A 26,612-nucleotide genomic window follows, 5' to 3' on the forward strand; every position below is an offset into this window, starting at 1 on the left:
GATGTAAAGTTTGATGCTTCATTAGTTGCGTATAACACCCAGTGCACCATGCAATACGTGCCCTCCTTACTACCCATCACCAGTCTATCCCGTTTCCCCAACCCCTCACCTCTGAAGCCCTCAGTTTGTTTCTCAGACTCCATAGTCTCTCATGCTTCATTCCCCCTTCTGATTACCCCCTCTTTCTTTATCCCTTTCTTCCCTTACCAATCTTCCTAGTTCTTATGTTCCATAGATGAGAGAAATCATATGATAATTGTCTTTCTCTGCTTGACTTATTTCACTTAGCATTATCTCCTCCAGTGCCGTCCATGTTGCAGCAAATGTTGAGAACTCATTCTTTCTGATAGCTGAGTAATATTCCATTGTATATATGGACCACAGCTTCTTAATCCAGTCATCTGTTGAAGGGCATCTCGGCTCCTTCCATGATTTGGCTATNAGCATCTTGGTTCCTTCCACAATTTAGCTATTGTGGACAATGTTGCTATGAACATTGGGGTGCATATGGCCCTTCTCTTCACTACGTCTGTATCTTTGGGGTAAACACCCAGTAGTGCAATGGCTGGGTCATAGGGTAGTTCAATTTTTAACTTTTTAAGGGACCTCCACACTGTTTTCCAGAGTAGCTGTACCAACTTGCATTCCCACCAACAATGTAGGAGGGATCCCCTTTCTCCACATCCTCTCCAACAATTCTGTCTCCTGTCTTGTTAATTTTTGCCATTCTAACTGGCATAGAAAACCACACTTAGTGTGGTTTTGATTTGAATTTCCCTGATGGCTAATGATTTTGAACATTTTTTCATGTGTCTGTTAGCCATTTGTATGTCTTCATTGGAAAAGTGTCTGTTCATATCTTCTGCCCATTTTATGATTTGTTTATTTGTTTCTCGTGTATTGAGTTTGAGAAGTTCTTTGTAGATCTTGGATACCAGTCCTTTATCTGTGGTGTCCTTTGCAAATATATTCTCCCATTCCGTGGGCTGTCTCTTAGTTTTTTTGACTGTTTCCTTGGCTGTGCAGAAGCTCTTTATCCTGATAAAGTCCCATAAGTTCATTTTATCTTTTATTTCTCTTGCCTTTGGCGATGTGTCGTGAAAAANCGAGTTTGAGAAGTTCTTTGAAAATCTTGGATACCAGTCTTTTATCTGTAGCATCATTTGCAAATATATTCTCCCATTCCGTGGGCTGCCTCTTAGTTTTTTTGACTGTTTCCTTGGCTGTGCAGAAGCTCTTTATCCTGATAAAGTCCCATAAGTTCATTTTATCTTTTATTTCTCTTGCCTTTGGAGATGTGTCGTGAAAAAGGTTGCTCTGGCCGATGTCATAGAAGTTGTTGCCTATGTTCTCCTCTAGAATTTTGATGGATTCCTGTCTCACATTGAGGTCTTTCATCCATTTGGAGTTTATTTTTGTGTATGGTGTGAGAGAGTGGTCAAGTTTCATTCTTTTGCATGTAGCTGCCCAGTTTTCCCAGTACCATTTACTAAAGAGACTGTCTTTTTTCCACCAGATGTTTTTTCCTGCTTTATCAAAGATTAGTTGCCCAAAGAGCCGAGGGTCCATTTCTGGGTTCTCTATTCTGTTCCATTGGTCTATGTGTCTGTTTTTTGTGCCAGTACCATGCTGTCTTTGTGATCACAGCTTTGTAGTACAGCTCGAAATCTGGCATTGTGATGCCCCAAGCTTTGTTTTTCCTTTTAAACAGTTCCTTGGAGATTTGGGGCCTTTTCTGGTTCCATACAAATTTAAGGACTATTTGTTCCAGTTCCTTGAAAAACGTCATTGGTATTTTGATCGGGATAGTACTGAAAGTGTAGATTGGTCTGGGTAGCATGGACATTTTAACTATGTTAATTCTTCTGATCCATGAGCATGGAATATTTTTCCATCTTTTTGTGTCTTCCTCAATGTCTTTCAAGAGTGATTTATAGTTTCTAGAATATAGATCCTTTACGTCTCTGGTTAATTTAATTCCAAGGTAACGTATGGTTTTTGGTGCCATTGTAAATGGGATGGATTCCCTAATTTCTCTTTCTTCGGTCTCATTATTCGTGTATAGAAATGCAACTGATTTCTGAGCATTGATTTTGTATCCCGCCACATTACTGAATTGCTCTATAACTTCTAATAGTTTGGGAGTGGATTCTTTCGGGTTTTCCATATAGAGTATCATGTCATCTGCGAAGAGAGACAGTTTGACTTCTTCTTTGCCAATTTGGATACCTTTTATCCCTTTTTGTTGTCTGATTGCAGTTGCAAGGACTTCTAGTACTATGTTGAATAATAATGGCGAGAGTGGGCATCCTCCACCAACTATTTTTATAAATAAAGTTTTATTGGAACACAATTATGCCCATTCATTTACATATTGCCTACAGCTGCCTTCACACCACAATGGCAAAGCTGAGTAGTTTCAACAGAGAACACATGGCCTGCAAAGGGGAAAATATTTACTATCTGGTCTTTTACAGACAAGCATGCTGATACCATCTCCCCCACCATGTGATGAGATTACCAATGACTTTTTCTTATTATTTTCTCAGTTCTCTACAACTCACAGATATTGTGTATTTTTTAAATTATTTTTTTAAGTAGAAATTTTAGAAGAAAAAGAATGAGAGCCAAAAGATCCTGGTTTCAATGTGAAGGGAGAAGACAATGAGGACAGCAGTCTTAGCTGATGCAGAAGCGGATGTGGTGAGTAAGGGCTGCTCGGAATAAGTCCACCACTGGGACTCTAACCAGGAAATCTGAGTCTCTCCCCAAACTTCCATCAATTCCAACCCAAAACTACACCAAATAAATCTGAATAGATACAATGACTTGTTCTATAAGCCTTTAAAGGCTTATAAGCCCCTTAGCTCCTTCCTCTCGCCAATTGCTCCTTTTAAGCTCTTCCTTTATGGAAATTCTGGAGGGACTACTGCCATTTCTTGGAGCATTTTCTGTGTGTCAAATAAGCACTGAATGAAGTATTTTTAAGCCTTCTCTCCTAATCCTTACCATAATCCCATGACACATAAGTATCATTATCTCCATTACATAATTATACATTATACAAAATACCATGCACACAATAGGTGCTCAGTAAATGCCACTGCCCTCAAATGGAAGTTTTCCAAGAGTTTCTTCATAGAGAAATGCCATGGGATAAGTAAGACATAGAAAAATCATTCACCTCTACAGCATAGTAAGACATTTTATAATAAGCTTTGTACTTTAGCCCCGGTCGTTTCTCTCTGATCAGCTGTCATATCAGGAAGAGGGCCCGAACCATCTCTTCCTATCCTGCCACATTTTTTCCTGCTGTCTACAACAGTCTTTTAATATACTCCAGTTTTAATTTTGACCATCACAGGAAACCATCAAACTTAAATAAAATGATATAAAATTATTTCTTAGAATAACACGGGTACTTTATAAAGACCTTCTTCATGAGAACAGCTAAGCATCTTAAGTCGATTAAACAGCTTCATGTGATATCAATTATGAGCATCTGAGAAGCCTTGGCAAACTCCAATGTCTGCCGCAGACAGAGGAACTGAGGAATTCAGGCTGGCTGCGGGGACCACTGGGAACGGCAGATATAAAGGCACAGACTAGCCCCAAGAGAGCACCTGCTATGTGCCTGAGCCCACTGAGCAATCTCCAGGCTGCTACTTCTAATGTTTAAGAAAAAAGGGGGCAGTGTGAGGGCAAGGGACCCAGGCTTCTTATGTGGCACCTCCTGTTTCTTAAACTTTGTAAACAATGCCTTCCTTTCTTTGTAAGTCCCATGCAAACTCTCACCCTGAGGCACACAAACAGGAAACAGGCCAGACTTGGTCAGAGGCCTGCCAGTTTGCAGACGCTGCTCTGAGAATTGCTTTATTGATCACATTCTCTCACTCCCTTGGGTCTGAAGTCAATTTTTCTTTGCCAATCTCCTTCTACCACATAGGGTAGTTTACAGATGAGCCTTACCTTGCATTGTCCAGCAATTCGGCCAGTGCACCAAAAAGGAAACTGTGCGTGGTGCTGATGAAGAAAGAGGCAAAACCAAAAGTTAAACCAACTCTGTAATCAGCGTAAAAGCTTCACGATACTTGCAGACAAACATTCTCCAGTTCAGGACAGATAATCAATGAAGGACTTATTCTAGAAACAACTTTCTCAGCACGGTCAAGATTCTGAAGTAGATACGGTCCATTACAAAGCCAAGGCTAAGAGCACCATTGCCAAAACAGCCTGTCTGTTCCTAATAAAACAAAGACTTCAAGGACCTTACTGTACTCACAGCAAATTCTGATGTTTTAAAATTGCTTTATAAGCATTTATTCAAGTGTTTTTTGGAGAACTTGTCATTAAAATTGTATTATTTAAGGTCAAATTATTCCTGAAAGATCTTGAACGAAATCCTGGTACCACAAAAGGCCTTAAGACTCCAACTGCAGGCACAGGTGCTGGCAGGGGACCCCTGTTTGCCCCATTAATCTCTATTTTTCTGCAGGCCCTTTTCTCCTCTGAATTACCTATGGTCACTCCTCCCTGTACCCCATCATGCTAGGTCCTGGGTAACAGAACACACTAGACAGCCATCACTACCAATGCTCTGAAGGCTGAATGTTCACGTGTGGGTGAAATCAGGCTGCCTTCAGGGGCCCATACTTGCTTTTCATTTCTTGATGTGGATATTTCAATCAGCAACTTTATCACAGCATTAAGGGAAGATTCAGTCTGTGATATTCTTTTTATATTTAGTAAACAGGTAGCAGAAGAGAGACCCATTTATCAAAAAACATCTGCTCATTTTTCCAGAAGAAAGATCCTCTGCAATGTCTCAGAGATTCCAAAAACCTCAGGCCACAGGACAATACATTAGCTAAAAGTTTATTTTCTTTTTAATATTTATTTATTTATTTGAGAGAAGGGACACACGCATGCTAGTGAGCAGGGGGAAGGGCAGAGGGAGAGAGAATCCTCAAGCCCACTTCCTGCTGAGCAGGAAGCCCAACTCAGGGCTGGATCCCAGGACACTGAGAGCACAACTGAGCCAGAATCAAGAGTTGGACGTTTAACCGACTGTACCATCCAGACGCCCCTCCATTTTGGGGGAATTTTAAACTTTAAACACATGCTGATGTGGAGTCTCTTGACTCAAGTCAGCTTTCAAGTTTGTAATTAAAAAAATAACTAAAAACAATTGCTGCGAAAAGATGGCCTTCACTCAAAAGTAATCTAGTGTATAAAAACCTAAAACAGAGCAAAAGTGAAGGTTATATGCTTGACAAAAGTGGTACTTGAAACCACAAGACTTTCTAGTGAATTTAAAACACATGATTTAATATACAAAAATTCAACATATAAACAATACTTCAGGAAAGTAACTGAGGTCATTCTGACCAAGAAATGCCACAGAAGTTTCCACACTATTTCACTCGAGACTTTAACACACTGCCCGCCATGTGCCAACATGGAAAGACAAGGCCTTTACCATCTTGGGCCTCAAGCCAGTGGGGCGGATAGAGAAAATATACAAGCAAGCAAACATAAAGATGATATGGCAGATCGTGGTTGTACGCTATGAGGGAAGGGTGACGGGGAAAAATAATGGTAAGGAGAGGACACGGTGGTCAGGGAGAGCCTCTCTTCAGAGAAGACATTTAAATTGAGCCCTGAAGGCTGAGGAGAACTCAGTCCCTTGCAGAGCCAGAGTGGAAAGTCTGCAGCAAGAGCAGCAGCTGCCGAGACCCCAAATCAAAAAGGAGGCAACGAGGCCAGTGTGCCCTGACTACAGGAAAACATGGAGAGACGCAGGGGGGCCCGTCCTGCACCGCCTCTGTACTTCCCTACATGGAACCGGAAACCACGGGCATGTTTTAAGAAGAGGGACATATCTGGTTTACTTTTTAAAAATCTCACTTTGAGGGGAGCCTGGGTGGCTCAGTCAGTGAAGAGTCTGCCTTCAGCTCAGGTCATGATTTCGGGGTCCAGGGATTGAGCCCCGAGTCAGGCTCTCTGCTCAGCGGGGCATCTGCTTCTCCTTCTGCCTCTGCTCCTCTCCCCACCCCCCGCCCCGGCTCGTGCTCTCTCTTTCTAATAAATAAAATCTTTTTTAGGAAATAAAACAAAAATCTCACTCTGGCAGCTCTCAGGAAAACGGACCATCGGGGAGCAAGAATGGGAAGCAAATACTGAAGTTTAGAGGCTACGTGGAGTATCTCACGGGGGAGACGGCGGCCAGTCTGGACTGAAGCCAGTGGCTATGGCAATGCAGAGGAAGGGATGTGTCAGACCCCGAGTAAGAGACGGGGGGAAGGGGATCTGACGTTCAAGCGGACGTGGGAGTGAAACAAGAGAGGAAAATCACTCCTGCTTTTACTGAGGGAATTCACACACAAAAATCTATCTCCTCACAGAGAAGCTGAGAAGATGCCAATTTGTATCTGATTTTGTTGTTGTTGCTTCACACTGCTGTCGCTTCTGTTATTAAGTTATCGGGCCACCAACTGATAATGGGATGCAGGCAAGGGGGGAACCACTGGGACAGGAGGTGCCTGGGGCGCAACAGCTGTGGTAATGACAGAACACTGGAAGCTGAGGAAGTTTCCCAGGATAAAATGCACAGTCCTTCCAGCACTCCACCCATTATTTCTCTTAAACTCTACTCAAAATTGTTATTTAGTCATTTGTCTTCCTCTCTGTTAACTTTTAAATATGTGTTCCATCCTTTCCAGCTTGAAATTATTCTCTAAAGAGGTTTTAAAAAGAAAAAAACAAAACCTAAACACCTGCCGAATATTGCCTATTTTACTTTGTGTTCTGTAAAAATTACATGTTTGTCCCAAGCAGCAGGGCTGGCCTTGCCCGGCATCCTTTACACTTTTGTTTCTGTGGTTTCAAACCTGCATCCCTTGTATGCATCGGTACTTTTAGTAACTCCGAATTAAAGACTCCAAAAAACCGACACAGCAGTATGAATTCCGCAGCACCCACTGCTATGCTGTGCTGGAAATGACAGATGAACAGGAAACCTCTGTCATCTGCCTCTGCAAGCTGAACATTTGAAATGAACACCTGATGAATCCGCAAAAGGCATCGGGGCCTGACAGGGAAGCAGGGTGCTCTAGCAATAACTAAAATGTGGGCATTCAACCCTGGGAGAGGTGACATTTTTGCAAGGACTCAGGCCACAGAGGCTGGAATCAATAAGTACAAATTATTCTCTGGAGGGCAACCTTAATCTTTAAAACGTCAGTGTGCTGGGCAGAGAAATCACAAGAGATAGCCCAGGTTGTTAGAATTCCGGTTGTGCTAACCCCCAATTAGTTTGTTAAATGTGGGGCCTTCTTACCACATGGTGGTAATTAATTTTAGAACAGAAAGGTTTATAATTTAGTCCCAGAATAGGGGCACCTGGGTGGCTCAGCTGGTTAGATGTGGGACTCTTGATTTCTGCACAGGTCATGATCTTTGTCGAGACTGAGCTCCATGTCAAGCTCAGTGGCATGGAGCCTACTTGAAATTCTCGGTCCCTCTCCCTCTGCACCCCCCAACTCCAGCACACTGGTGCACTCTTTCTCTAAAAGCAATCATAATCTAGTCCAGAATACTATCTTTACTACTTTTTCATTATTTTGTTATACAAAAACTTTAAATAAAATTTCCATAAACCAATGATACCAAGTTCATTTTTTTACCCCCAAATTGGGTATTTCACTAGGAGAAGGACCAAACTCTTCTCCACTAGTGGGGACCCTCTCTCGTTCAGGCTTCCGCGGACACTTACGAGTTGGCGTGGATGAAATCCAGATGAAGCTGGGCCCTCCGCAAAGTAGCATACTTGTCTGCCATGTCCTCGAATGCGACCCGCGCAGCCCCCGCAGACACCGACCACCGCCTACCTGCCAGCAGCTGGCTCTCGACCGCGCCCGCGCCCACGCGTTCGTCCCCGCCCACGCTCTCGTCCCCGCCCACGCTCCGGGCTGTGCAAAACACCAGCTCTGCACACACTTGCTCCCCCTGCCGGCTGGAGGGTGAAGTTCAGCCTGGGTTATCTGGCAAGGTTAAGTCTTTATCCCTCGTCTTGCATCCACTCTTTGAGAATGAGGCATCTGAGCTAGACTCCTCTTTCCACCCTGAGATTTATTTCACCCTCGGGCACAGTTTTTGGGAAATGGAGTCCCAGGCTAGGATCAGAATTTGATCAGAAATGATTGCGCAGGGGCGCCTGGGTGGCTCAGCCATTAAGCGTCTGCCTTCAGCTCAGGTCATGATCCCAGGGTCCTGGGATTGAGCTCCGCATCAGGCTCATTGCTCGACTGGAAACCTGCTTCTCCCTCTCGCATTCCCCCTACTTGTGCCCTCTCTCGCTGCCTCTCTCTGTCAAATAAATAAATAAAATCTTAAAAAAAAAAAAAAAAAAAAAGAGGGGCGCCTGGGTGGCACAGAGGTTAAGCATCTGCCTTCGGCTCAGGGCGTGATCCCGGCGTTGTGGGATCAAGCCCCACATCAGGCTCCTCTGCTATGAGCCTGCTTCTTCCTCTCCCACTCCCCCTGCTTGTGTTCCCTCTCTCGCTGGCTGTATCTCTCTCTGTCAAATAAATAAAATAAAATAAATCTTTAAAAAAAATAAAAAAAGAAAAAAAAGAAAAAAGAAAAGAAAATGTGTGCACACACACACACAAAGAATGTGAAGAAGCTGGCTCTGGAGGTTGGGGGGTCGAGGGAAGAAAAATGGATAGTTTTCCTTCTCTGGCATACTTTGTTACGCAGCACCAGAGGTAAAGGCGTTCGTGTTCTAACCCAGCACTTGCCTTCCTGTTTTCTTGGGTTGAGACTGTTTTCTCCCACCAAAGAAAAGAAAGAAGAAAAGATCAGCCAGAGAGAAAAAGGAAGGACTAAAGGCAGTCAGAAGAGAATTTGGACTTTGCTGTGATGTGGAGGCTTGTGCTCGTGAGAAACTTTTTCACCTGTCAGCTGATAGTCAACTATTTTATGTGCTGGCCCAGCTCAAAGAACAGATATTCTGTCCAGTTCCAAAAGATAGAACTGGGCAGGTAAAGGTTCAGGGGAAGGAGGGGGTGGGTTGTGACTGTAAGGAAGGACTGTGAACACCAGCTGTTCAAATGCTATTACTCACAAAGCACTGAGTTCCAAGTCACCAAAACCCCAGCTGAAATAGGACTTGTCAAAGATGCTTTCTGGAAAGGTCCTGGTGGTGATGAAAAATTAGTTAACCTAGCTGTCCTCTAAAAAGTGTTCGGACCCATTCAATCTAGGGCTATATGACTTACAAACTAAAGGAGTTCAATAGCACTCAGCAGAGAGTTTGTGATAGTTTTAAAATCAGAAATGAGTGTCTATTGAATAAAGAACTTGAACTACATGTGTTTGTGATTTCTGGGCATCATATAAGCAATGAGGTCCCAGAAAAGAAAATTTGGGATAGTCATTTTACTTCTAAAAAAAGTAGTTTACCAGCTACTACCTTTATAGGAATGAGGAGAGGAAGAGAGAATTTGAATGACAACCCAAAGGAACACGATGCTCTAATTTGAAAACTGGAAGTAAACATAAACATTTCAAGTAATTTTCCTGATTGCATTTTTGTTTTAACAGTGGCTGACATGGTGGTGTTTTGATAGGAAAATTCTCTTTACTAAGCAACTTGAGCTATCTTTCCAATTTCCCCTTCCATAGAACTTCAGAAATATGATATTTATTTTCATTTTAAGGACAAGAAAAGCTTGACAAGCCTCTTCTGGATTTATTTTACTACCCCAATTTCTAGCTGCTATCTCAAAGCAATTTACTATTGGGAGGGCACTGGGCCACTCGCCTGTAATTAGTAAAGGCTGTAATATCTAATTTCTACCGGAGGGAAGGGTGTGATTATCATAGAAGCAGGTCTTCTAATAATATGAGCAGAGCCCTCCTACAGTAAGTGGCCAGCCCCAAAGCACTAGACACTTCTGGCTGGCCTGGATAACAGGCACTCAGGGGGATCTGTTAGATATGCTAGAACAGAGACCTGAGAGTCACAACCCCCAAAGCTGTTCCCTTTCACCATTTCAATTGCACTTAGCCACCCTTCAGTCATAAAGGTAAATCTTGTTCCTCTAAAAGGCATACTTTTGGGGTCCGTTGTCTTAGCCACTTCCCTCAACCCTGCCTCAAGATTGATTTTAACCTTATTTTATGATACAAAAATATTGGAGAAATAGCAGGAAGGGGAAATTTAAAAATGAGAACATCATCTGCTCATCTTATGGTTGATCCTGGTTTTAAGGAGCGTCAGTTTGGGATAAGAGACCTTTCAGCTCTTCTAACTAGACATTTCAGCTTTGGAACATTCATGTACTGGTCACAAACGAAGGCTCAAATCTTTCAAACTATACTCTCCCCCTTTCATTTAAATAAATGTGTATGGGGGCACCGGCGCAGCACAGTCAGTTAAACATCCAAATCTTGGTTTCAGCTCAGGTCATGATCTCAGAGTCATGATCTCAGGGTCATGAGATCGAGCCCCGCTGTCAGCCTCTGCACTCAGCACGGAATCTGCATAAGATTATCTCTGACCCTCTTATTTATTTGAACCAACATTTTACTACTCTTCACAAACATGTCTAAACTCAAGACAAAATTTATAAACATAAAAAAAAAAACCCAGATGCCTATACCTACCAACTACACACAATGGTATGCCATTTCTTAAGAATTATAATTAAGAAATGACATTGGTATATTATGATAAATACAGAAGCCAAATACTATTGAGGTAATAATGTTGAAAGATGCCAGTGACCCTCAATGGATAACAGTGAAGTATCTCTGAAAGGAACTCACACCTGCTTGCTCATTTTCTTGCTTTTGTGCAATTCTGAACCTGGCTGGTATGTTTTCACCTCTTCCAGTCTACTCCACGTTAGAAAACAGTAGGGCTTTTGTTACATTGATTCTCAGTTACCCACACAACTGACAGTCTCTATACTCCAGATATGCAGCACTATGGTAAGCATCTCTGGAGACCATGGAAAATATGAGGCCTAGAGCTTGCCCAAAAAAATAATGATGGTTATTAAATGAGTTGGAAAATATAGTAGTCATCATGGGTTGGCTAACCCATTAGTCATTTCCCCAGCTTTCCTCTTTCCACTTTCAAAGGTGAAAACTTGTTTTCCCAGACTCTCCTGTAGCAAGGGGTGGCCATTTGACCGAGTCCTCATAAATAAGATCGAAACAGAAGTCTGCTTAGTGGTTCCAGGAAGGCTTTTGCTCTCCTGATGAAAGAGAGGCAGGGCTGGCTCCATCTCCCATCTTTCTTGTCTCTGTCTTAAATATGGGCACGATACCTGGATTTAGGGATGCCATTTGCATCCATGAGGGAAAAGTCAAAAGAATCACATGAAGCTGTCCCAAAGCCACCAGCCACCCATCTCGAGATTTTTGTTATGAAATAAAACTTCACATTAATCTTTTATTAGTTTAAGCATTTATAATTGGGTTCTCTTTTGCTTGTAGCTGAAACTATGCTTAACCAATACTAACAGAAAAATAATAATACCAGAAAGCCCAGAAACATACTTTCTTTCCATCACTGGGCATCAGCAGAGAATTATCTTTTATGAGCTATGATTTAGAAGTCTTTTCCGGGGCGCCTGGGTGGCACAGCGGTTAAGCGTCTGCCTTCAGCTCAGGGCGTGATCCTGGCGTTCCGGGATCGAGCCCCACATCAGGCTCCTCTGCTATGAGCCTGCTTCTTCCTCTCCCACTACCCCTGCTTGTGTTCCCTCTCTCGCTGGCTGTCTCTATCTCTGTCCAATAAATAAAAAAAAAAAAATCTTTAGAAGTCTTTTCCTGCCAGAGGTGGTAAATGTGAGTCCATAGGAAGGAAGACATCATAGAGAGAAGCAGCCGTCAGAACACCGAGGTGGGGAAAGGCCACGACATATGCATGTGTACAGAATATAATCATGAGAGTCATCAGACTGCAGTGCAGGAAGGGACAAGGTTGGCCTGATCAGGAAGGAGAGAACTAAAGAAGAGTTGGAGTGTCAGGTAAAGTTTATGTTCAGTATGATATGTAATCTGGAGCCATTATGGGCCCATCCAGAGAATCAGACATCTGTTTGGTGAGAGCCAGCTCTATGGTAGGTTCCAAGAATATACAAATGTCTTGCTTCTGCCTTCAAGGGGTACAGTTTGATATAGGTAGACAGTATCGGTTTCAGCGCAGGAAACAGAAACCATTCCAGGTATATCAGACACAGAGGAATATAATACAGGGAATGGGTCTTTGTAAAACCTCTAGAAGGGACAGAAGGGCCAAAATCAGGGGCCACCCCTGACAATTGAATTCAGGCTCCCACCACGCATGTGCAGATCAGAGGGCGGCAGTCTGCTGACAGCACTGCTACAATGGCCTCCAATGACCCACGAGGGAGGTTTCCATGTTCCGCTGAAGTTGGCTGCTGCCTGATACACGCACATCCCATGTCCAGTACGGCAGCAGCAAAACAAAACAAGCGATGTTTTCCATATCCAGAGCCTGGGCTGCTAAGGTACGTCAGCAAAGTTTCTAGTTTTCCAACCTCTCTAAGCAGAGAGATAGGAGAGAAGGTGCATGGAGGCTGAAAGTGACAATATACAGTGTCTACCACATTAATGGACCTTAAAGCACCAATTAGTGGATGAAGGTGTTACAGGTCCTCTGGGAAGCCAGGCTCCAAAGAGGGAGGTGGGTCAGGAAAGATCTCAAAGAAGCGATCATTCTTGAAAGATAAGTTTACATTTGCCAGATGGACAGAATCGGGATTGACAATCTAGGTGGAGGGCTGAGTTGAAAAAAGGTGAAGTGGACATTCAACAAGCAGCTCATCGTGTGGAGTGTGGGAAGCAAAGTGGGGCAGAGAGGTGGGGGTGCAAGTTTAGGGAGAACTGGAGAGGAAATGGGAGACAGATCATGGCACGGCCTAAATTCTATGCTGAAGAATTTGGAATGTATCCCGTAGGAAGTGGGAAGCCAGAGTCAGGTCTGAAGCAGTAAAATGCCATGAATAAACTCATGCTTCATAAGGATCACTCTGGACGCATGTGGATACCGGACCGGGGGGATTCAAGACTAGAAGCAGCAAGTCCAGTTAGAACACCGTTGCAACAGAAAGTGAGATGGAGGAGAGCCTTGATCTTAAGGGGAAAGGAATCGACTGGATGCCCCGCTAGCTTGTTTAGCTGGCTAGGCCATCTCTAGAAGACTTGCGGTAAAGTGGAGTGGTGCCCATGAAGAGAAAGAGGCGAACATAAAAAGTCCTCACTAGGAAAGCTTGGGAGTGGGCATTTCTAAATGGAATCAACAGGTAACGGGCACCTGGGTGGCTCAGTCAGTTAGGCTTCCGACTCCTGACTTCAGCTCAGGTCATGATCTCAGGGTCGTGAGATCGAGCCCTGAATCAGGCTCCATACTGAGCATGGAGCCTGCTTAGGATTCTCTCTCTCCCACTCCCTCCGACCCTCTCCACTCACTGCCCCCCTCTTGCTCTCTCTCTAAAAACAAACAAACAAGCAAACAAAAAACAGAGAGTAGTAAACGCGGGGTGGGGGGGAATACAAGTATGGGTGGCTTAATTTAGTTCTTCAAGGGTCTGAGGGAAGCCGAAAAGAAAGAAAGGGCAAAAGTTGCTTCACGCTTTTAAGCTTGAAGTCCTGAGGAGATGGTATTGCCATTAATAGTAGTGGGCAAGTCACAAAGAATTACCAGTTTGGAAGGTCGAAGACAGTGAGTTCATTGTTGTCACATTGAGATTTAGCATTGAACAGCACATCCTAGTAGAGAATTGTCAATGTGTTTTTTTTTTTTTAAGATTTCATTTATTTGGGGCGCCTGGGTGGCACAGCGGTTAAGCGTCTGCCTTTGGCTCAGGGCGTGATCCCGGCGTTATGGGGTCGAGCCCCACATCAGGCTCCTCCGCTATGAGCCTGCTTCTTCCTCTCCCACTCCCCCTGCTTGTGTTCCCTCTCTCACTGGCTGTCTCTCTCTCTGTCAAATAAATAAAATAAAATCTTTAAAAAAAAAAGATTTCATTTATTTATTTGAGAGAGAGTGAGCAACAGAGAGAGAGAACACAAGCAAGGGAGGGACAAAGGGAGAGGGAGAAGCAGGCTCCCACAGAGCAGGGAGCCCGATGCAGAGCTCGATCCCAGGACCCTGGGATCATGACCTGAGTGGAAGGCAGATGCTTAACCAACTGAGCCACCAAGGCACCACTGTCAATGGGCTTTAAATACATATGTGGTTTCCCTAACTTAAAAAAAAAAAAAATACACACATACATGGTTTTCCTATCTTCGGTAGAGTTAGCTAACAACAGGCTGTCATTTTTCAATAAAATATAATTTTGTGTTATGGGAAATATTAGTGAAGTTATTGAGCTTTCTGTGCCTCTGAAATCAGCGGTTGAGGAACTCATGAGAATGGGAGAAGCCAGTTAGAGACACCAGGAAAGAAAGACACACATAGGTAAATGTATGGGGAAATGCACATTTTGTGGATATAAGTTAATATTTGTCAAGACTGACCAAAAAAAAAATCTGCAAGAAAATTTTCTGTGCAGAAATCCCATTTCAATCTAGTTTCTGAATTTAGGCTGTATATCCACTCAGTAGGCTGCCAAGAATTACCATCCACCAGCCTTGACCTGAAACCACAAGACAGTGTTTTCGTATTTGTATTTTCTGGGATTTGTTCATAGAAAATGAAAGGGGGCATCTGGCTGGCTCAGTCGGTGGAGCATGAGACTCTTGATCTCAGAGCTGTGGGTTCGAACCCCACTTAGGGTGTAGAGATTACTTCAAAATACAATCAAGAAAGAAAGAAAGATGGAAAGAAAGAAAGAAAGAAAGAAAGAAAGAAAGAAAGAAAGAAAGAAAGAAAGAAAGAAAATAATGCATCCAGATTCCTGTCACACTGGTTCCACTTTCTTTCAACAAAACCTCTTTAAAAACCATTGCAAATAGGGGCACCTGGGTGGCTCAGTCGGTTCAGCGTCTGCCTTCAGCTCGGGTCATGATCCCAGGGTCCTGGGATCGAGCCCTGTGTTGGGCTCCCTGCTTCTCCCTTTGCCTGCTGCTCCCCTGCTTGTGCTCTCTCTGTGTCTGTCAAATACATGAATAAACTCTTTTTTTAAAAATTGCAAATAGCCAAATTTAATGCGTTATTAGAATGCAAAGTAATGAAATAAGACACTTTGATCGTTGGGGCGCTCTGTAATAAAAGTCTTTTTAAAAGTTCAAAGGTGGAAAAAACCTCACACATGTAAGGAAGACTCGTACCTTGACCTTTGCTCATAGTACTTACAGACGTGCAATGAATAACTGGTAATTCAAAGAAAAGGGTAAGCACATTTTTCCTGCTGTGGAAAAAAAAGAAAAGCCTCTTAAAATTACTTAGCTAACTCAAATTGCAGACCTTTGAAATGAAATAGATTTCCTAGATGTTTTCTGACAGACAATTTTCAGTCTAGGGATCTTTCTTGCCCATAATTGCATTGTCTTTCCCTCATATCATAACACAACAACAGCCAGAAGATGCCTGATATGTTTTGAACACCAAACTTTTGTTTCTAAAGTGAAATTTGCTGACTACTATATATATATCTTTACTATTATCATATCCCTCCTATATCAAATTGCCAGAATTCTGTTATTTGAGGTAAGCTGAAAGAATCTTGTAATTAAAAAAAAAAGTTAAAGCAGGTACAGCTTTTGTCTATAACCAAAGCTACACAACAGTTTTAAAATAGCTTTTGTTTTTCTTTTATTGTTTTTTTAAAAGATTCCATTTATTTATTTGAGAGAGAGAAATAGCAAGAGAGAGAGCATGAGCAGGGGGAAGAGGGAGAAGCAGGCTCCCCGCTGAGCAGGGAGTCGATGTGGGGCTCCATCCCAGGACCCTGAGATCATGACCTGAGCAGAAGGCAGATGCTTAACCGACTGAGCCACCCACATGCCCGTTTTATTGTTAAATGTAAATTATCTGTGTTGCACAAAAACTATAACTTAACGAAAAAATCCAACATGTGAAAGAAATGAGCCTGTGATATGATGTCAGGAATCTTCTGCCATCAGCCCAACACTCTACCTCCTTCTTATTTGTAGCCTGAAATTTCTTCAGCAAGGCATAAAGACTTTCATTTCACAGATCCTGCTGGAAGAAATAATAGGGTGTGGTGGAGAATTACTGTGAGCTGAAGGGAGAAGTAGCTTCGTGCAAGGTTCCAAGTTGAAACACTGATGTTATCTTGCCTTTCTGGCTCAGAGGCATTTGCTAGATGTTTCCCCCTTGGATGATGTTAGTGTCCAGAGTGGGCAGCTCACTCTCGGACCTTATCCTCGTGGTGCGGTTAATGATGGAGCATCTTCCTGGGTCTGGTGAGTGATAGCATATAATGCTGTTGGAAAACAGCTAAACAATAAAAAAATGCCAATAGGCTTTGATGTGAAGTGTGCACATAGGGATTGAGAATCCACATCTCTCAGGCTTCCAAATTACATACCTTTTCACCCCAAATCATTCAGTTTTGGTGTGGCACAGGGAGGTTGGAGGCGGAGAGTGAGTGGTTCATTTAGACCCCAAATCTTTTCCACAGTAGCCTCCTGACTTTGCATCAGTCTCTGTAACACACCTCTCTCAGTCTCTCTTTCTTTTGGGGGGCTAGCTCTTTCTCTTCAATTCTCCCACTTGTCCCTCCCCATTCTTAGAAGAAGCCCTATCTACCCTGTGATCACTAAACATTGAATTGGAACATCGGGTTGTTGTCTTATTCAGAACATCATTTCCTGCCAAAATGAATCACTCCATCATTTAGGAGACCCCATCACTAGGCTGCCTCTCACCAACGAAGAGTGATATTTGGAGTAGATATCACCGCTCCAGAGTGGTATCTCCCTTCCTCTTGCATCTAATTCTTAGAGATAAAAATCCCCACAAATAATAGAAAGGATGAATATTATTATTATCGACTTCCCACTAGCAGGACTTTTCCCTAGAAAGAGGCATGCCATCATAGGCTATGGAGATCAGACGACCAGGTTCATTAGACTTGAGTGGATTTATTAAATTTGCTCTCTGTTATTTTATCAACTTAGGAATCCAAAACTTTTTTCAAGACAGCTGGGTGCCTGATAAAATACTATATAGTTGGTCACATATCTACCCATTCTTTGGTTTCTCACCTTCTGGTACACAGACGTGCCCCCAATCTCTGTCATCGTCTCGTCTTTGCACCTGTATCTCAATCAGAACATAAAATACCTTGGTTTAATTATCTTGGACTGAGTCCTAATGCTGCTTATTCTTTCTGGGTTTGTAGTCTCTTTTCTTTTTTCTCATCCTCCTTTTTAGGACTACCCTTCCATTCTTGTCTCCACCTAACGTTCTCTTCTTTATAGCATTAAATTCTCATCTAGAATAACGCAAAGAGTGATAATCCTAAGCAGAAAGTTTGATGGTGACTGTAGAGAATACAACATTTCTCGAACATAAAGAGGACATCAAAAGAGGCTGAGATTCTGTAACCATTATACCTCTATTAGAAGTTAAACATCTGGGGCACCTGGGTGGCTCAGTCAGCTGATCATCTGGCTCTTGGTTTCAACTCAGATTGTGGTCTCTGGACTGAGCCCCGTGCCGAATCCCCCCCCCACCCATCGAGCCTTAGTCAGGCTCCTCGCTCGGTGGGGAGTCTGTATCTCCTCTCCCTCTGCCCCTCTCCCTGCTCATGCTCTCTCTTTGTCTCTCTCTCTGTCTCAAGTAAATACACAAATCTTAAAAAAACAAAAAACAAAAAAGTTAAATGTCTGCTCCTCATCGGAACCCTCTGTATGGGGATAATCACAATTACAGGAGCCTTGAAACATGCACTAGGCTTGATTTTCTAGTTCCAAAGGATCATATTCTCAGGTTTCCTTGAAAAAATGGATAACAAGAAAAAGGACTATAATAATGCATTTAATGTCTACTATATAACCAGGAATAAACCAAATCATCTAGTTTAGGGCTCATGAGAAATTTGTGAATTCCATCTGAACAGCCTCCTAAAGATGAAGGCAATGCTCCTGTGGCACAGAAGTCCCCCTGCCAAGCTCCCTAGCTCACTCTTGCCCATATGCACCTGCCCTCTTACATCTTCCTTCCATGAGAGAAGGAATGAACCCATCAACCTGCTGGTCAACCTCGGTGGGAAGGAGAACTAAAATTTTACATTAGCCCCAACACGTGAGTCAGAGATACAAATCATTGAACAATATTTGATTCCTAGGATGGAAGCTGATTCAGTGGAGATGGAGAAGGGGAAAGAACTTTCCTCCATCTAAGAGAGAAAGACAATCTCACCAAGGAAAGGCATGACCAGCTGACAAATCCTCATGGGGTCTCTTCTTCCCCTCAGTTATCCTCTATCAACCTTCCAAACACTCCTAGTCCTTAAGCAGAAACGAGAGTTGGTAGAAACAGAACTACCCACATTGGAAGGATTTTTCCCTTTCTACTTGTTATGGGCTGAATTTTGTCCCTCCAAAATTCGTACGTTGAATCCTTAATCCCCATACCTCAGAATGTGACTGAATTTGGAGATTGGGCCTTTAAAGGGGTAATTAAGTTCAAATGAGGCCGTTAGGGTACACTGTAATCCAAGGTAACTGGCATATTTAAAAGAAGAGGAATTAGGACACCAGGGATGTATGGGTGCCCAGAGGATGTTCTTGTGAAGAGGCAGCAGGAGGGCAGCCAATAAAGGGCCACAGAGACCTCAGGAAACCAAAACTGCCAACACCTTGATCTTGGATTCTAGTCTCCAAGACAGTGAGAAATAAAGTTCTGTCACTGAAGCCACCCAGTCTGTGATGTTAGTTACGGAAGCCCTAGCAAACTAACACAGCTGCCCAAAAACAAGTAACGGGAAGGATTGCTGCCATTTTTATCCAGCTCTGGGCTTTCCATCCCTCTTTCTAACTCCTGCCACTTCCAACCCAGAACTCAAAACTCTCAGTTTACTCTCCCTAGCTCCCCTACCTTCCCATGGTATTCCATTTTTACATGCCCTCTTCCATATTCCTCTCCTTTATCTTAAATCGCCTCCTTTTTCCCCAAGGAAGCAGGAATTTCAAGCAATATTTTAAATCTCTTAAAGCTAAACCCACTGTTGTTTTTATAGGTACCAGACTGAAACACCTGCACTTACATTTTGATGCTGAGAAAGTCACACTGGCGAGGGCTGGCCTGCACGTCTGAGCAGAAAAAGCATCATGAAATGATAGAACGGCCTTTACTTCGACTCTATCCTAATCACCAAGTTTATCTTCTGAGATTACCAGAACCATGGGAAAAGATTGCTTCCCTATGGAACTAATACTAATGCCCACAGAGCTAACGGTAGAGAAAATATGGCCCCATTCACTCCTGTGGCGAGTCTCCACAAATGCTTTCTTTGCTTTTAGTTGAGTGAAGCATGGGAGATTCAGCAAATGACAGACTGAGTTTTGATAGTGAGCTGATTGGACAGGATCCCTTGATGGTTCTGTGCTCTGTAAACTAGCAGTGAATTGCAGATGCTCATAAATGTCACATATTGTCAACTATCAATTATTCAGTGTGTAATGAGGAAAAATGCCTAGGCACACATTACCTCAAAGATTAATCAAGAAGTCTGTGATTCCAACACCATGTCATAAAACAGATTGACATCTTTACTTAAACTGCTAGACTGTGTACATTTGTATCAATGGCATCTTTAAATTACTCTGATTTGGGGTGTCTGGGTGGCTCAGTCAGTTAAGTGTCTGCCTTTAGCTCAGGTCATGATCCCAGGGTCCTGGGATGGAGCCCCCCACATCAGTCAGGCTCCCTGCTCAGTGGGGAGTCTGCTTCTCTCTCTCCCTCAGCCCCTCCCCACCCCGCTCATGCTCACTCTCTCTCTCTCTCTCAAATAAATAAAATCTTTTAAAAAAGAACTACTCTGATGTGTTTATAGCGATAACCAATAGAAATCACTGAAATTATTAAACATCAGTAATATGGAGAATTTTTAGAGAAGGCCAGTACAGTATTCACAAATGTTCTTGTGATTGCCTCGAATGATGGCTGACTCATGCATTCCCTCCATTCAAGCCTCTTGATCTTTAGCCATGCTCTTTTCTTTCCTGGAATTTTCCTCCTACCCCAACTAAATTTGTCTTCATGGAAAACTGCAACTCATCTCACTGGAAACTTTCCCTGAAATTACCTTCTCCCACACAGGAAACAATGGTCGATGTGTCTTTGTAACTCTAGTACGTGGAACAATGTATATCAAATGTGTTCAAAACATTTAGATTTTGAAAAGTGCCCAAAGCATAAGAACTACCCAGTGAAATAGTTGTTGAATGAAAAAATAATACCTGAAGCAGAAATCTAGAAACTCCTCACGGTCTGTCTTTATATACCACTCTGTGGTGGAGATACAAATCAGTAGATAAACGGGAAAGAGGGAGCAGAAGGGAACCCCAGGCAATACGAGAGCCTAGATCTCAAGATGACAATCAGCCGCCATGTTATGGGGAGCCCCCTCTCCACCCCAAACCAGATAGGATCAGTTTAAACTTTTAGAGACCCTGAACTACCTACATCTAGTAAAAGAGAAGCCTATTATCAAGTCCTTACACTACATTTCCAAACCACATAAGCTAAGGCACCTCAAACTACAGCGAGTTTTTAAATCTGCAACAGTCACACTAAAAATGAATACAAATGCAGAATACATGTCTCCAACATTTCAGCTAATTTCTCTAAGTTAATCCAGCTTCTAAAGTTAGTTGATGATGGGTACATGCACCCCTGACCCAGAGATAGAAGCCCTGAAGGCTCAATAGGGGGAACAATGTACTTCTGTGGAGGGGACAGGCCAAAGAGAGACTACACCGCCTGTTTGCTCTCAGCAAGGCTGTATTTTATTTACAAATTGAGGAGAAAAAAAAGCAAAAGCAAAAGCTCTAGCTTCCAAGGCAAAACAATATTTTACAAAGTACTTTATTTTTTTTTTATTTTTTTTTTTATTATATTATGTTAGTCACCATACAGTACATCCCCGGATTCCGATGCAAACTTCGATGCTTCATTAGTTGCGTATAACACCCAGTGCACCATGCAATACCTGCCCTCCTTACTACCCATCACCAGTCTATCCCATTCCCCCACCCCCTCCCCTCTGAAGTCTTCAGAGTACTTTAAAAGTAGTTTGGGGGGAAGCGCAGCGGCTCAGTCAGTTGAGCGTCTGACCCTTGAATTCGACTCAGGCCGTGATCTCAGGGTCCTGGCTCTGCACTCAGCAGGGGGTCTGCTTTTCTCTTTCTCTCTCTCTTTCTCTCCCCTCCCTGCCCCTCCCCCTGTCGCTCTCTCTCTCTAAAAATAAATAAGTAAATCTTTAAAAAATAATACAAATAAAATAAAATAAAGTAAAATAAAATAAATTTCCAGGACACCTGGCTGGCTCAGTCAGTGGAACATGCAACTCTTGATCTCAGGGTTGTGAGTTCAAGCCCCACTTGGGTGTAGAGATTACTTAAAAATAAAAAATCTTTATAAATACGTACATACATACATTCATACATAAAAGTAGTTTCTGCATTATACCAAGTCATAATGTACCATCTTGGGCCTTATTAAAGAGCTACTTTCTGCATGTACCACAAGACCTTATGGTAACCCTTACTCCCTGTTGGAACGTAGTTGCTACGCCATTCTCTGCCTGAATAGCCACTAACCCCAGCTGTGATGAGATATTCCATCAGTCCTAGGAGGGAAACTGCACCCCTAAGTTGAGGTCTGACCTGATAATGATGGCATGTTGTACTCTTCGACTATCAATGACAACAAACCCATTTGCCTTCCGATCAGTTCAAAACTGACTCCTTTATCATGTGCTCTGGTCAAATTTTGTTCCCACAGAATTTTTTCAAAAATCTCAAGTAACTTCATAAAAATAAGTGCTATCGCCAGCGTATTTTCTTTTCTTTTAGATTTTTAATTTATTTAATCATCAGAGAGAAAGAGGGAGGGAGCACAAGCAGGGGGAACAGCAGGCAGAGAGAGAAGCAGACTCCCCACTGAGCAAGGAGCCTGATGTGGGACTCAATCCCAGACCCTGGGATCACGACCTGAGCTGAAGGCAGACACTTAACTGACTGAGCCACCCAGTCATTCCAACCAGCTTATTTTCAATAGGTTGAACGCAGTTGAAAATTTAGTATGATGCTTGTGAGGGTTAGTATCCTCTCCTCCAACATGTTGGCTGACTCTTCACCTTTTACTGATGCTGATGATGTCATTAAATGACACCACGCTCCACCACACCCTTCACCACTTCTTATCAGAATTTAAAAATTGAACATTGCATTTGCCAGGGTCTGATTGCATTGCTGGCATGACAAAGAAGAAACCAAGTTCAGCTTGCTTCTTGGTAAAATAAAGTTTTCTTTCTTTTCTTTTTTTTTCTTTAAATTTTTTTTTATAATACTGGATCTGATCTCACGTTTTTTTTAACATTTATATTTCATTAATATGAAAGAGACCATGGGAGCTCACCAAGATCCATCATATCATATTAAAATAATAATTTCTAAGTATAAATCATCAAAGTTGTAAACAGACTCCATTGATGAGCTTCATTAATTCATGACACTTGATCTTTGTATTTTTCAAAGATAGATATTCCAATTTCATTTCAAAGAGCATTTCTATGTCTTTATAATTAAAGATTGCCAATTTTCATGCACCCAACTTTTTTTCTCTTATAGATCATAAGAAGAGACAAACTCTGGGAAACACTATTCAAAATCCAAGCCTCAACATAAAAACAAAACTGCTACATTGTACTTGCATTTTACAGCCAGTAGGATAAGATTGTAACACTGAGAGACCAGTGCAGGAAAATACTGATTCAATCCAATGTAGTTGAGTTTAATTTGAATCAGTTGATTCAGTTGAGTTCAATCATGCTTATTGAGGGCAATTATACGATAAGCACTCTGCTAGGCATTGAAGGCATACAAATAGGAGTAAGATGCAGAACCAGTGTTCAGAAAGAATGCACTCAGGAACAGTGACATACACATATGAAACCACACATAATACAGGGAGATGCAGCCTGAGGGCCAAAGGTATGCAGATGTGAGAAAGAGCAGCCAGATTTGATTTGGGGGATCAGAGAAGAAAACATTCACCCGGAAGGACATTTTCTGGCCCATGCAGGATATTGCCTTATACACATACCACCCCTGCGAAATTGAGTTGCCCAAGCCACCTTCACCTGTGAACCAAATTGGGGTCACATTCACCTAATTTGTTTCATTTCACTGGCTTATGGCTCTCAGCCCAGCAGTCGCTTCACTTCCACTGCAAAGTTTCACCCCGTAATTTCTGAACGCTCCCTGAACAAGTTATGAAATCTCTGAGCCTCAGTTTACTCATCTGTAAAATGATAAAAATGCCTTCATCATTGAATTGTTATGAGGATTAAATGAGACAATGTACATAAAATTCACAGAAAAGCCATTATTATTTTATACTTGTGTTCTATATCTCAACCAATATAACAGACTAATGACCCATTTTGTGAGAAGAATGGAGTGAAGGAGATGGGAGGCAATCCTGCCTCCACCCCCGCTGCAGGCAAGCCTCACTTTAGGTCCAAAAGGTGAAGAATGATGGAGGGAAGAGGAGAGACGAAGATGAATTTCTCCTTTGGTTGGGTGTACTTCACGTAAAGAAAACTATTTTCCTTTTGATTTCCTTGAGATTTTTCTACTACATCACATAATTACATATTTATACCTCTCCACCAAATAAAGAACAAGGAAAAATCACAGAAATGTGACCACAGCTGGACACTTAGATGGACACATGGAATAGGCTGCCAAGATTTCACCGTGCCTATTTCCAAATACCTGTCTTCGCAAGCCTTCTATCAGTAATTAGAGGCATAACTCTCAACTAGGTAGATCCCAGGTTTCGAAACACTCTCTACAATTCAAAGATAGAAAAGAAAGTTACTTTCTACCACTTTTATATCTCTATACCTGCTTGTTTCAGATTGCCTAATTTTGATGAGACTGGCTAACCGATGCATGATTTGCTGTTGAGAATAAATTGTGTAGCGATGAATTTTATTTAGTTAACTGTTAATCATGCCACAGAAAAGGGTAACTGTTTAAAAAATCAAAATTTAAAAAGTGTTGTGGTTTTATTCATTGTGTATTTTTGTTAGAAACAAACACATCTTGTAATGCAGTTAAACATTTCTTTGTCTTTTTTTAAGTTTTTTTTTTTTTTCTTAATTTGAGAGAGAGAGCACTGGAGAGCAAGAGAGAGTGAGAGGGAACAGGACCGGGGCGGGGGGCAGAAGGAGAGGGAGAAGCAGACTCCCTGCTGAGCAGAGAGCCCTATGTGGGACTCGATCCCAAGACCCTGAGATCATGACCTGAGCCCAAGGCAGACACTTCACCAACTGAGCCATCCAGGAGCCCCAAATATTCCTTTGTCTTTAAACATTTTGTTTTGAGATATGTAGAACCACACGCACTTATAAGAAATAATACAGAGATATCCTGTGTGCCCTTCACTCAACTGCCCCCAATGGTATCATCTTGCAAACCCATAATGCAATATCACAACCACGATATTGACATTGATGCAATCCACTGATCCTATTCAGATTTCCCCAGTTTTAAGTGTACTCATTTGTTTGTGTATATGTGTCTGAGATATCTGTATTTAGTTCTGTGCAATTTTATCACATTTGTGTTCACGTCTACCACCACTGCAGCCAAGATACAAAACGGTTCTATCACTATAAGGGTCCCTCATATTGCCCCTTATAACCACATCCTCCTCCTCCTTTCATGCCTAGTCCCTACCAACTACTAATCTGTTCCTCATTTCTATCATTTCGTCATTCCCAGAAGGTTATATAAATGGAATCGTGCCATATTTGACCATTTGGGACTGGTCATCCATCATAATTCCCTTGAGATCCCTCTAAGTGGATGTGTCTATCAACAATTTGTATAGTATTGTTATTGTAATTCATGGTAGAGAAGTATTTCAATAAGCTAAACTTGGCTGCTGTAGGACAGCTGCATTGTTTCCAGTTCTTGCCTATGGCTAATAAGGCTGCTGTGGAAAATTCTTGTCCAAGTTTTTGTATGAGCCTAAATCTTCATTTCTCTGTGACAAATGCCCAGTAGTACAATTTCTGGGTTGGATGGTAATTGCACGCTCAGATTTATAAGAAACTGCCAAACTGTTTTCCAAAGTGACTATACCGTTTTATATTCCCACCAGCCATGTATGAGTGATTCAGTTTTTCCACTCTTTTTTTTTTTAACATTATATGACATTAGTCTGTATGGATGATAAAATTAGTAAATAAATATACGGCCCATATAAGAACAACTTGTAAAAAGTCAGTGCAAAAAGTCCAAAGGGTAAAAAGGCAGGAGTCATATAAAAAAAGCCACCTTAAGCAACAGCCTCTCTGACTCGTCTCAGCTCGCGGGGCGGCCAGGTACGCAGCAAATGCTTCACACTCCTGGAAAGCAGCCGCTGTGCCCTAAAGCTTTGCTTGCTGTAAATTAAAATAAATAAACCTTTTCTTTCCAAAACAGGATTATGGCCTATAAAATGCTTCAAGTAGCCCTGTGTTCAACATTGCTTATAGGTAAGAATCCATTTGTTTTTTACTTATCATGTCTTTTACAACGATTAGGTGGATAGATAACCCCCTTTTGACTTTTTCAAAGAAATGAACAAATATGTTTTATCCATAGATCAATTCTAGAGCATTGGGAAAACCCAACTATCATGTCGTGCGGTGGTTTTGAGCATGTTAGTGTTAATTGCGTGATCATTTTATTCCTAATTATGTATTAACATATTAACATGTCACTATTGCTAAGAAATATATTTAAGGGCTGCATCCAAAGAAGTGCTCTTGTGTCCTTGAACAAAGAAAGATTTTAAATGCCTTTTAGAAACTGTAATACTTACATAGTACCATTATGTGGAGACCTCAAAGTACTTTGAGAGTGCGAATTCATTAACCTTTAGAGCAAGCTGTAGCTCAGAGAAGTGGTGTTTTAAAGACAGATCAAGGAAGGTACTGAAGGTCAGATGATTTGTTGCCAAACTGACCCAATAATTCAGTGACCTCTATCTGAATGGAACTGAGAGGTCGTTTGTTTTTCATGTAACCAAAACTGAAAATGCTTACAAAGGTGTAAATTATTTTCACAGTTAAATCTCTACAATTTATAAATACTCCTGATGAAATGCTTAAATAAGAATAAGTTTCTACTTTTATGATCAACTTGAAACTCAGGCAAAAAAAAGAAATGACATATTTTTCTTGAGGCGCGTACACACAGATAAGTAAAAGGATATAGGTATAACCCTAAAGTACGAACCCAAATATGTATGTCCATATATGTATGTGTATATAATTAGCCTTTTATTCTTAAGCATATAAATAATTTTAATAAAGAGTTTTAATCATCAATGTTACACTTTGCATTTGGGACATATTTAAATAAATGATTTC

At 41.9% G+C, this 26,612-nt stretch overlaps 2 protein-coding genes across 2 annotated transcripts in view; one reads left to right on the plus strand and one right to left on the minus strand.

Annotated features, from left to right (window-relative positions):
* The window catches only part of MORC1 (MORC family CW-type zinc finger 1), a 156,077-nt gene extending 148,197 nt beyond the window's left edge, over positions 1–7,880 (minus strand). The window contains exons 1-2 of the mRNA XM_034665385.1: positions 7,775–7,880; positions 3,970–4,023 (exon numbers count right to left, since the gene is read on the minus strand). Coding sequence (XP_034521276.1) covers positions 3,970–4,023; positions 7,775–7,839 — 119 coding nt within the window. The 5' untranslated portion in view covers positions 7,840–7,880. The remainder of the gene's footprint in view (positions 1–3,969; positions 4,024–7,774) is intronic.
* C1H3orf85 (chromosome 1 C3orf85 homolog) overlaps positions 7,838–26,612 on the plus strand; it is a 33,460-nt gene continuing 14,685 nt past the window's right edge. Inside the window, exon 1 of the mRNA XM_034669037.1 lies at positions 7,838–8,021. Within this exon, the coding sequence (XP_034524928.1) occupies positions 7,838–8,021 (184 nt within the window). The remainder of the gene's footprint in view (positions 8,022–26,612) is intronic.

The sequence above is a fragment of the Ailuropoda melanoleuca genome, chromosome 1, assembly GCF_002007445.2.
Source record: "Ailuropoda melanoleuca isolate Jingjing chromosome 1, ASM200744v2, whole genome shotgun sequence".
Taxonomy (NCBI): Eukaryota; Metazoa; Chordata; class Mammalia; order Carnivora; family Ursidae; genus Ailuropoda; species Ailuropoda melanoleuca.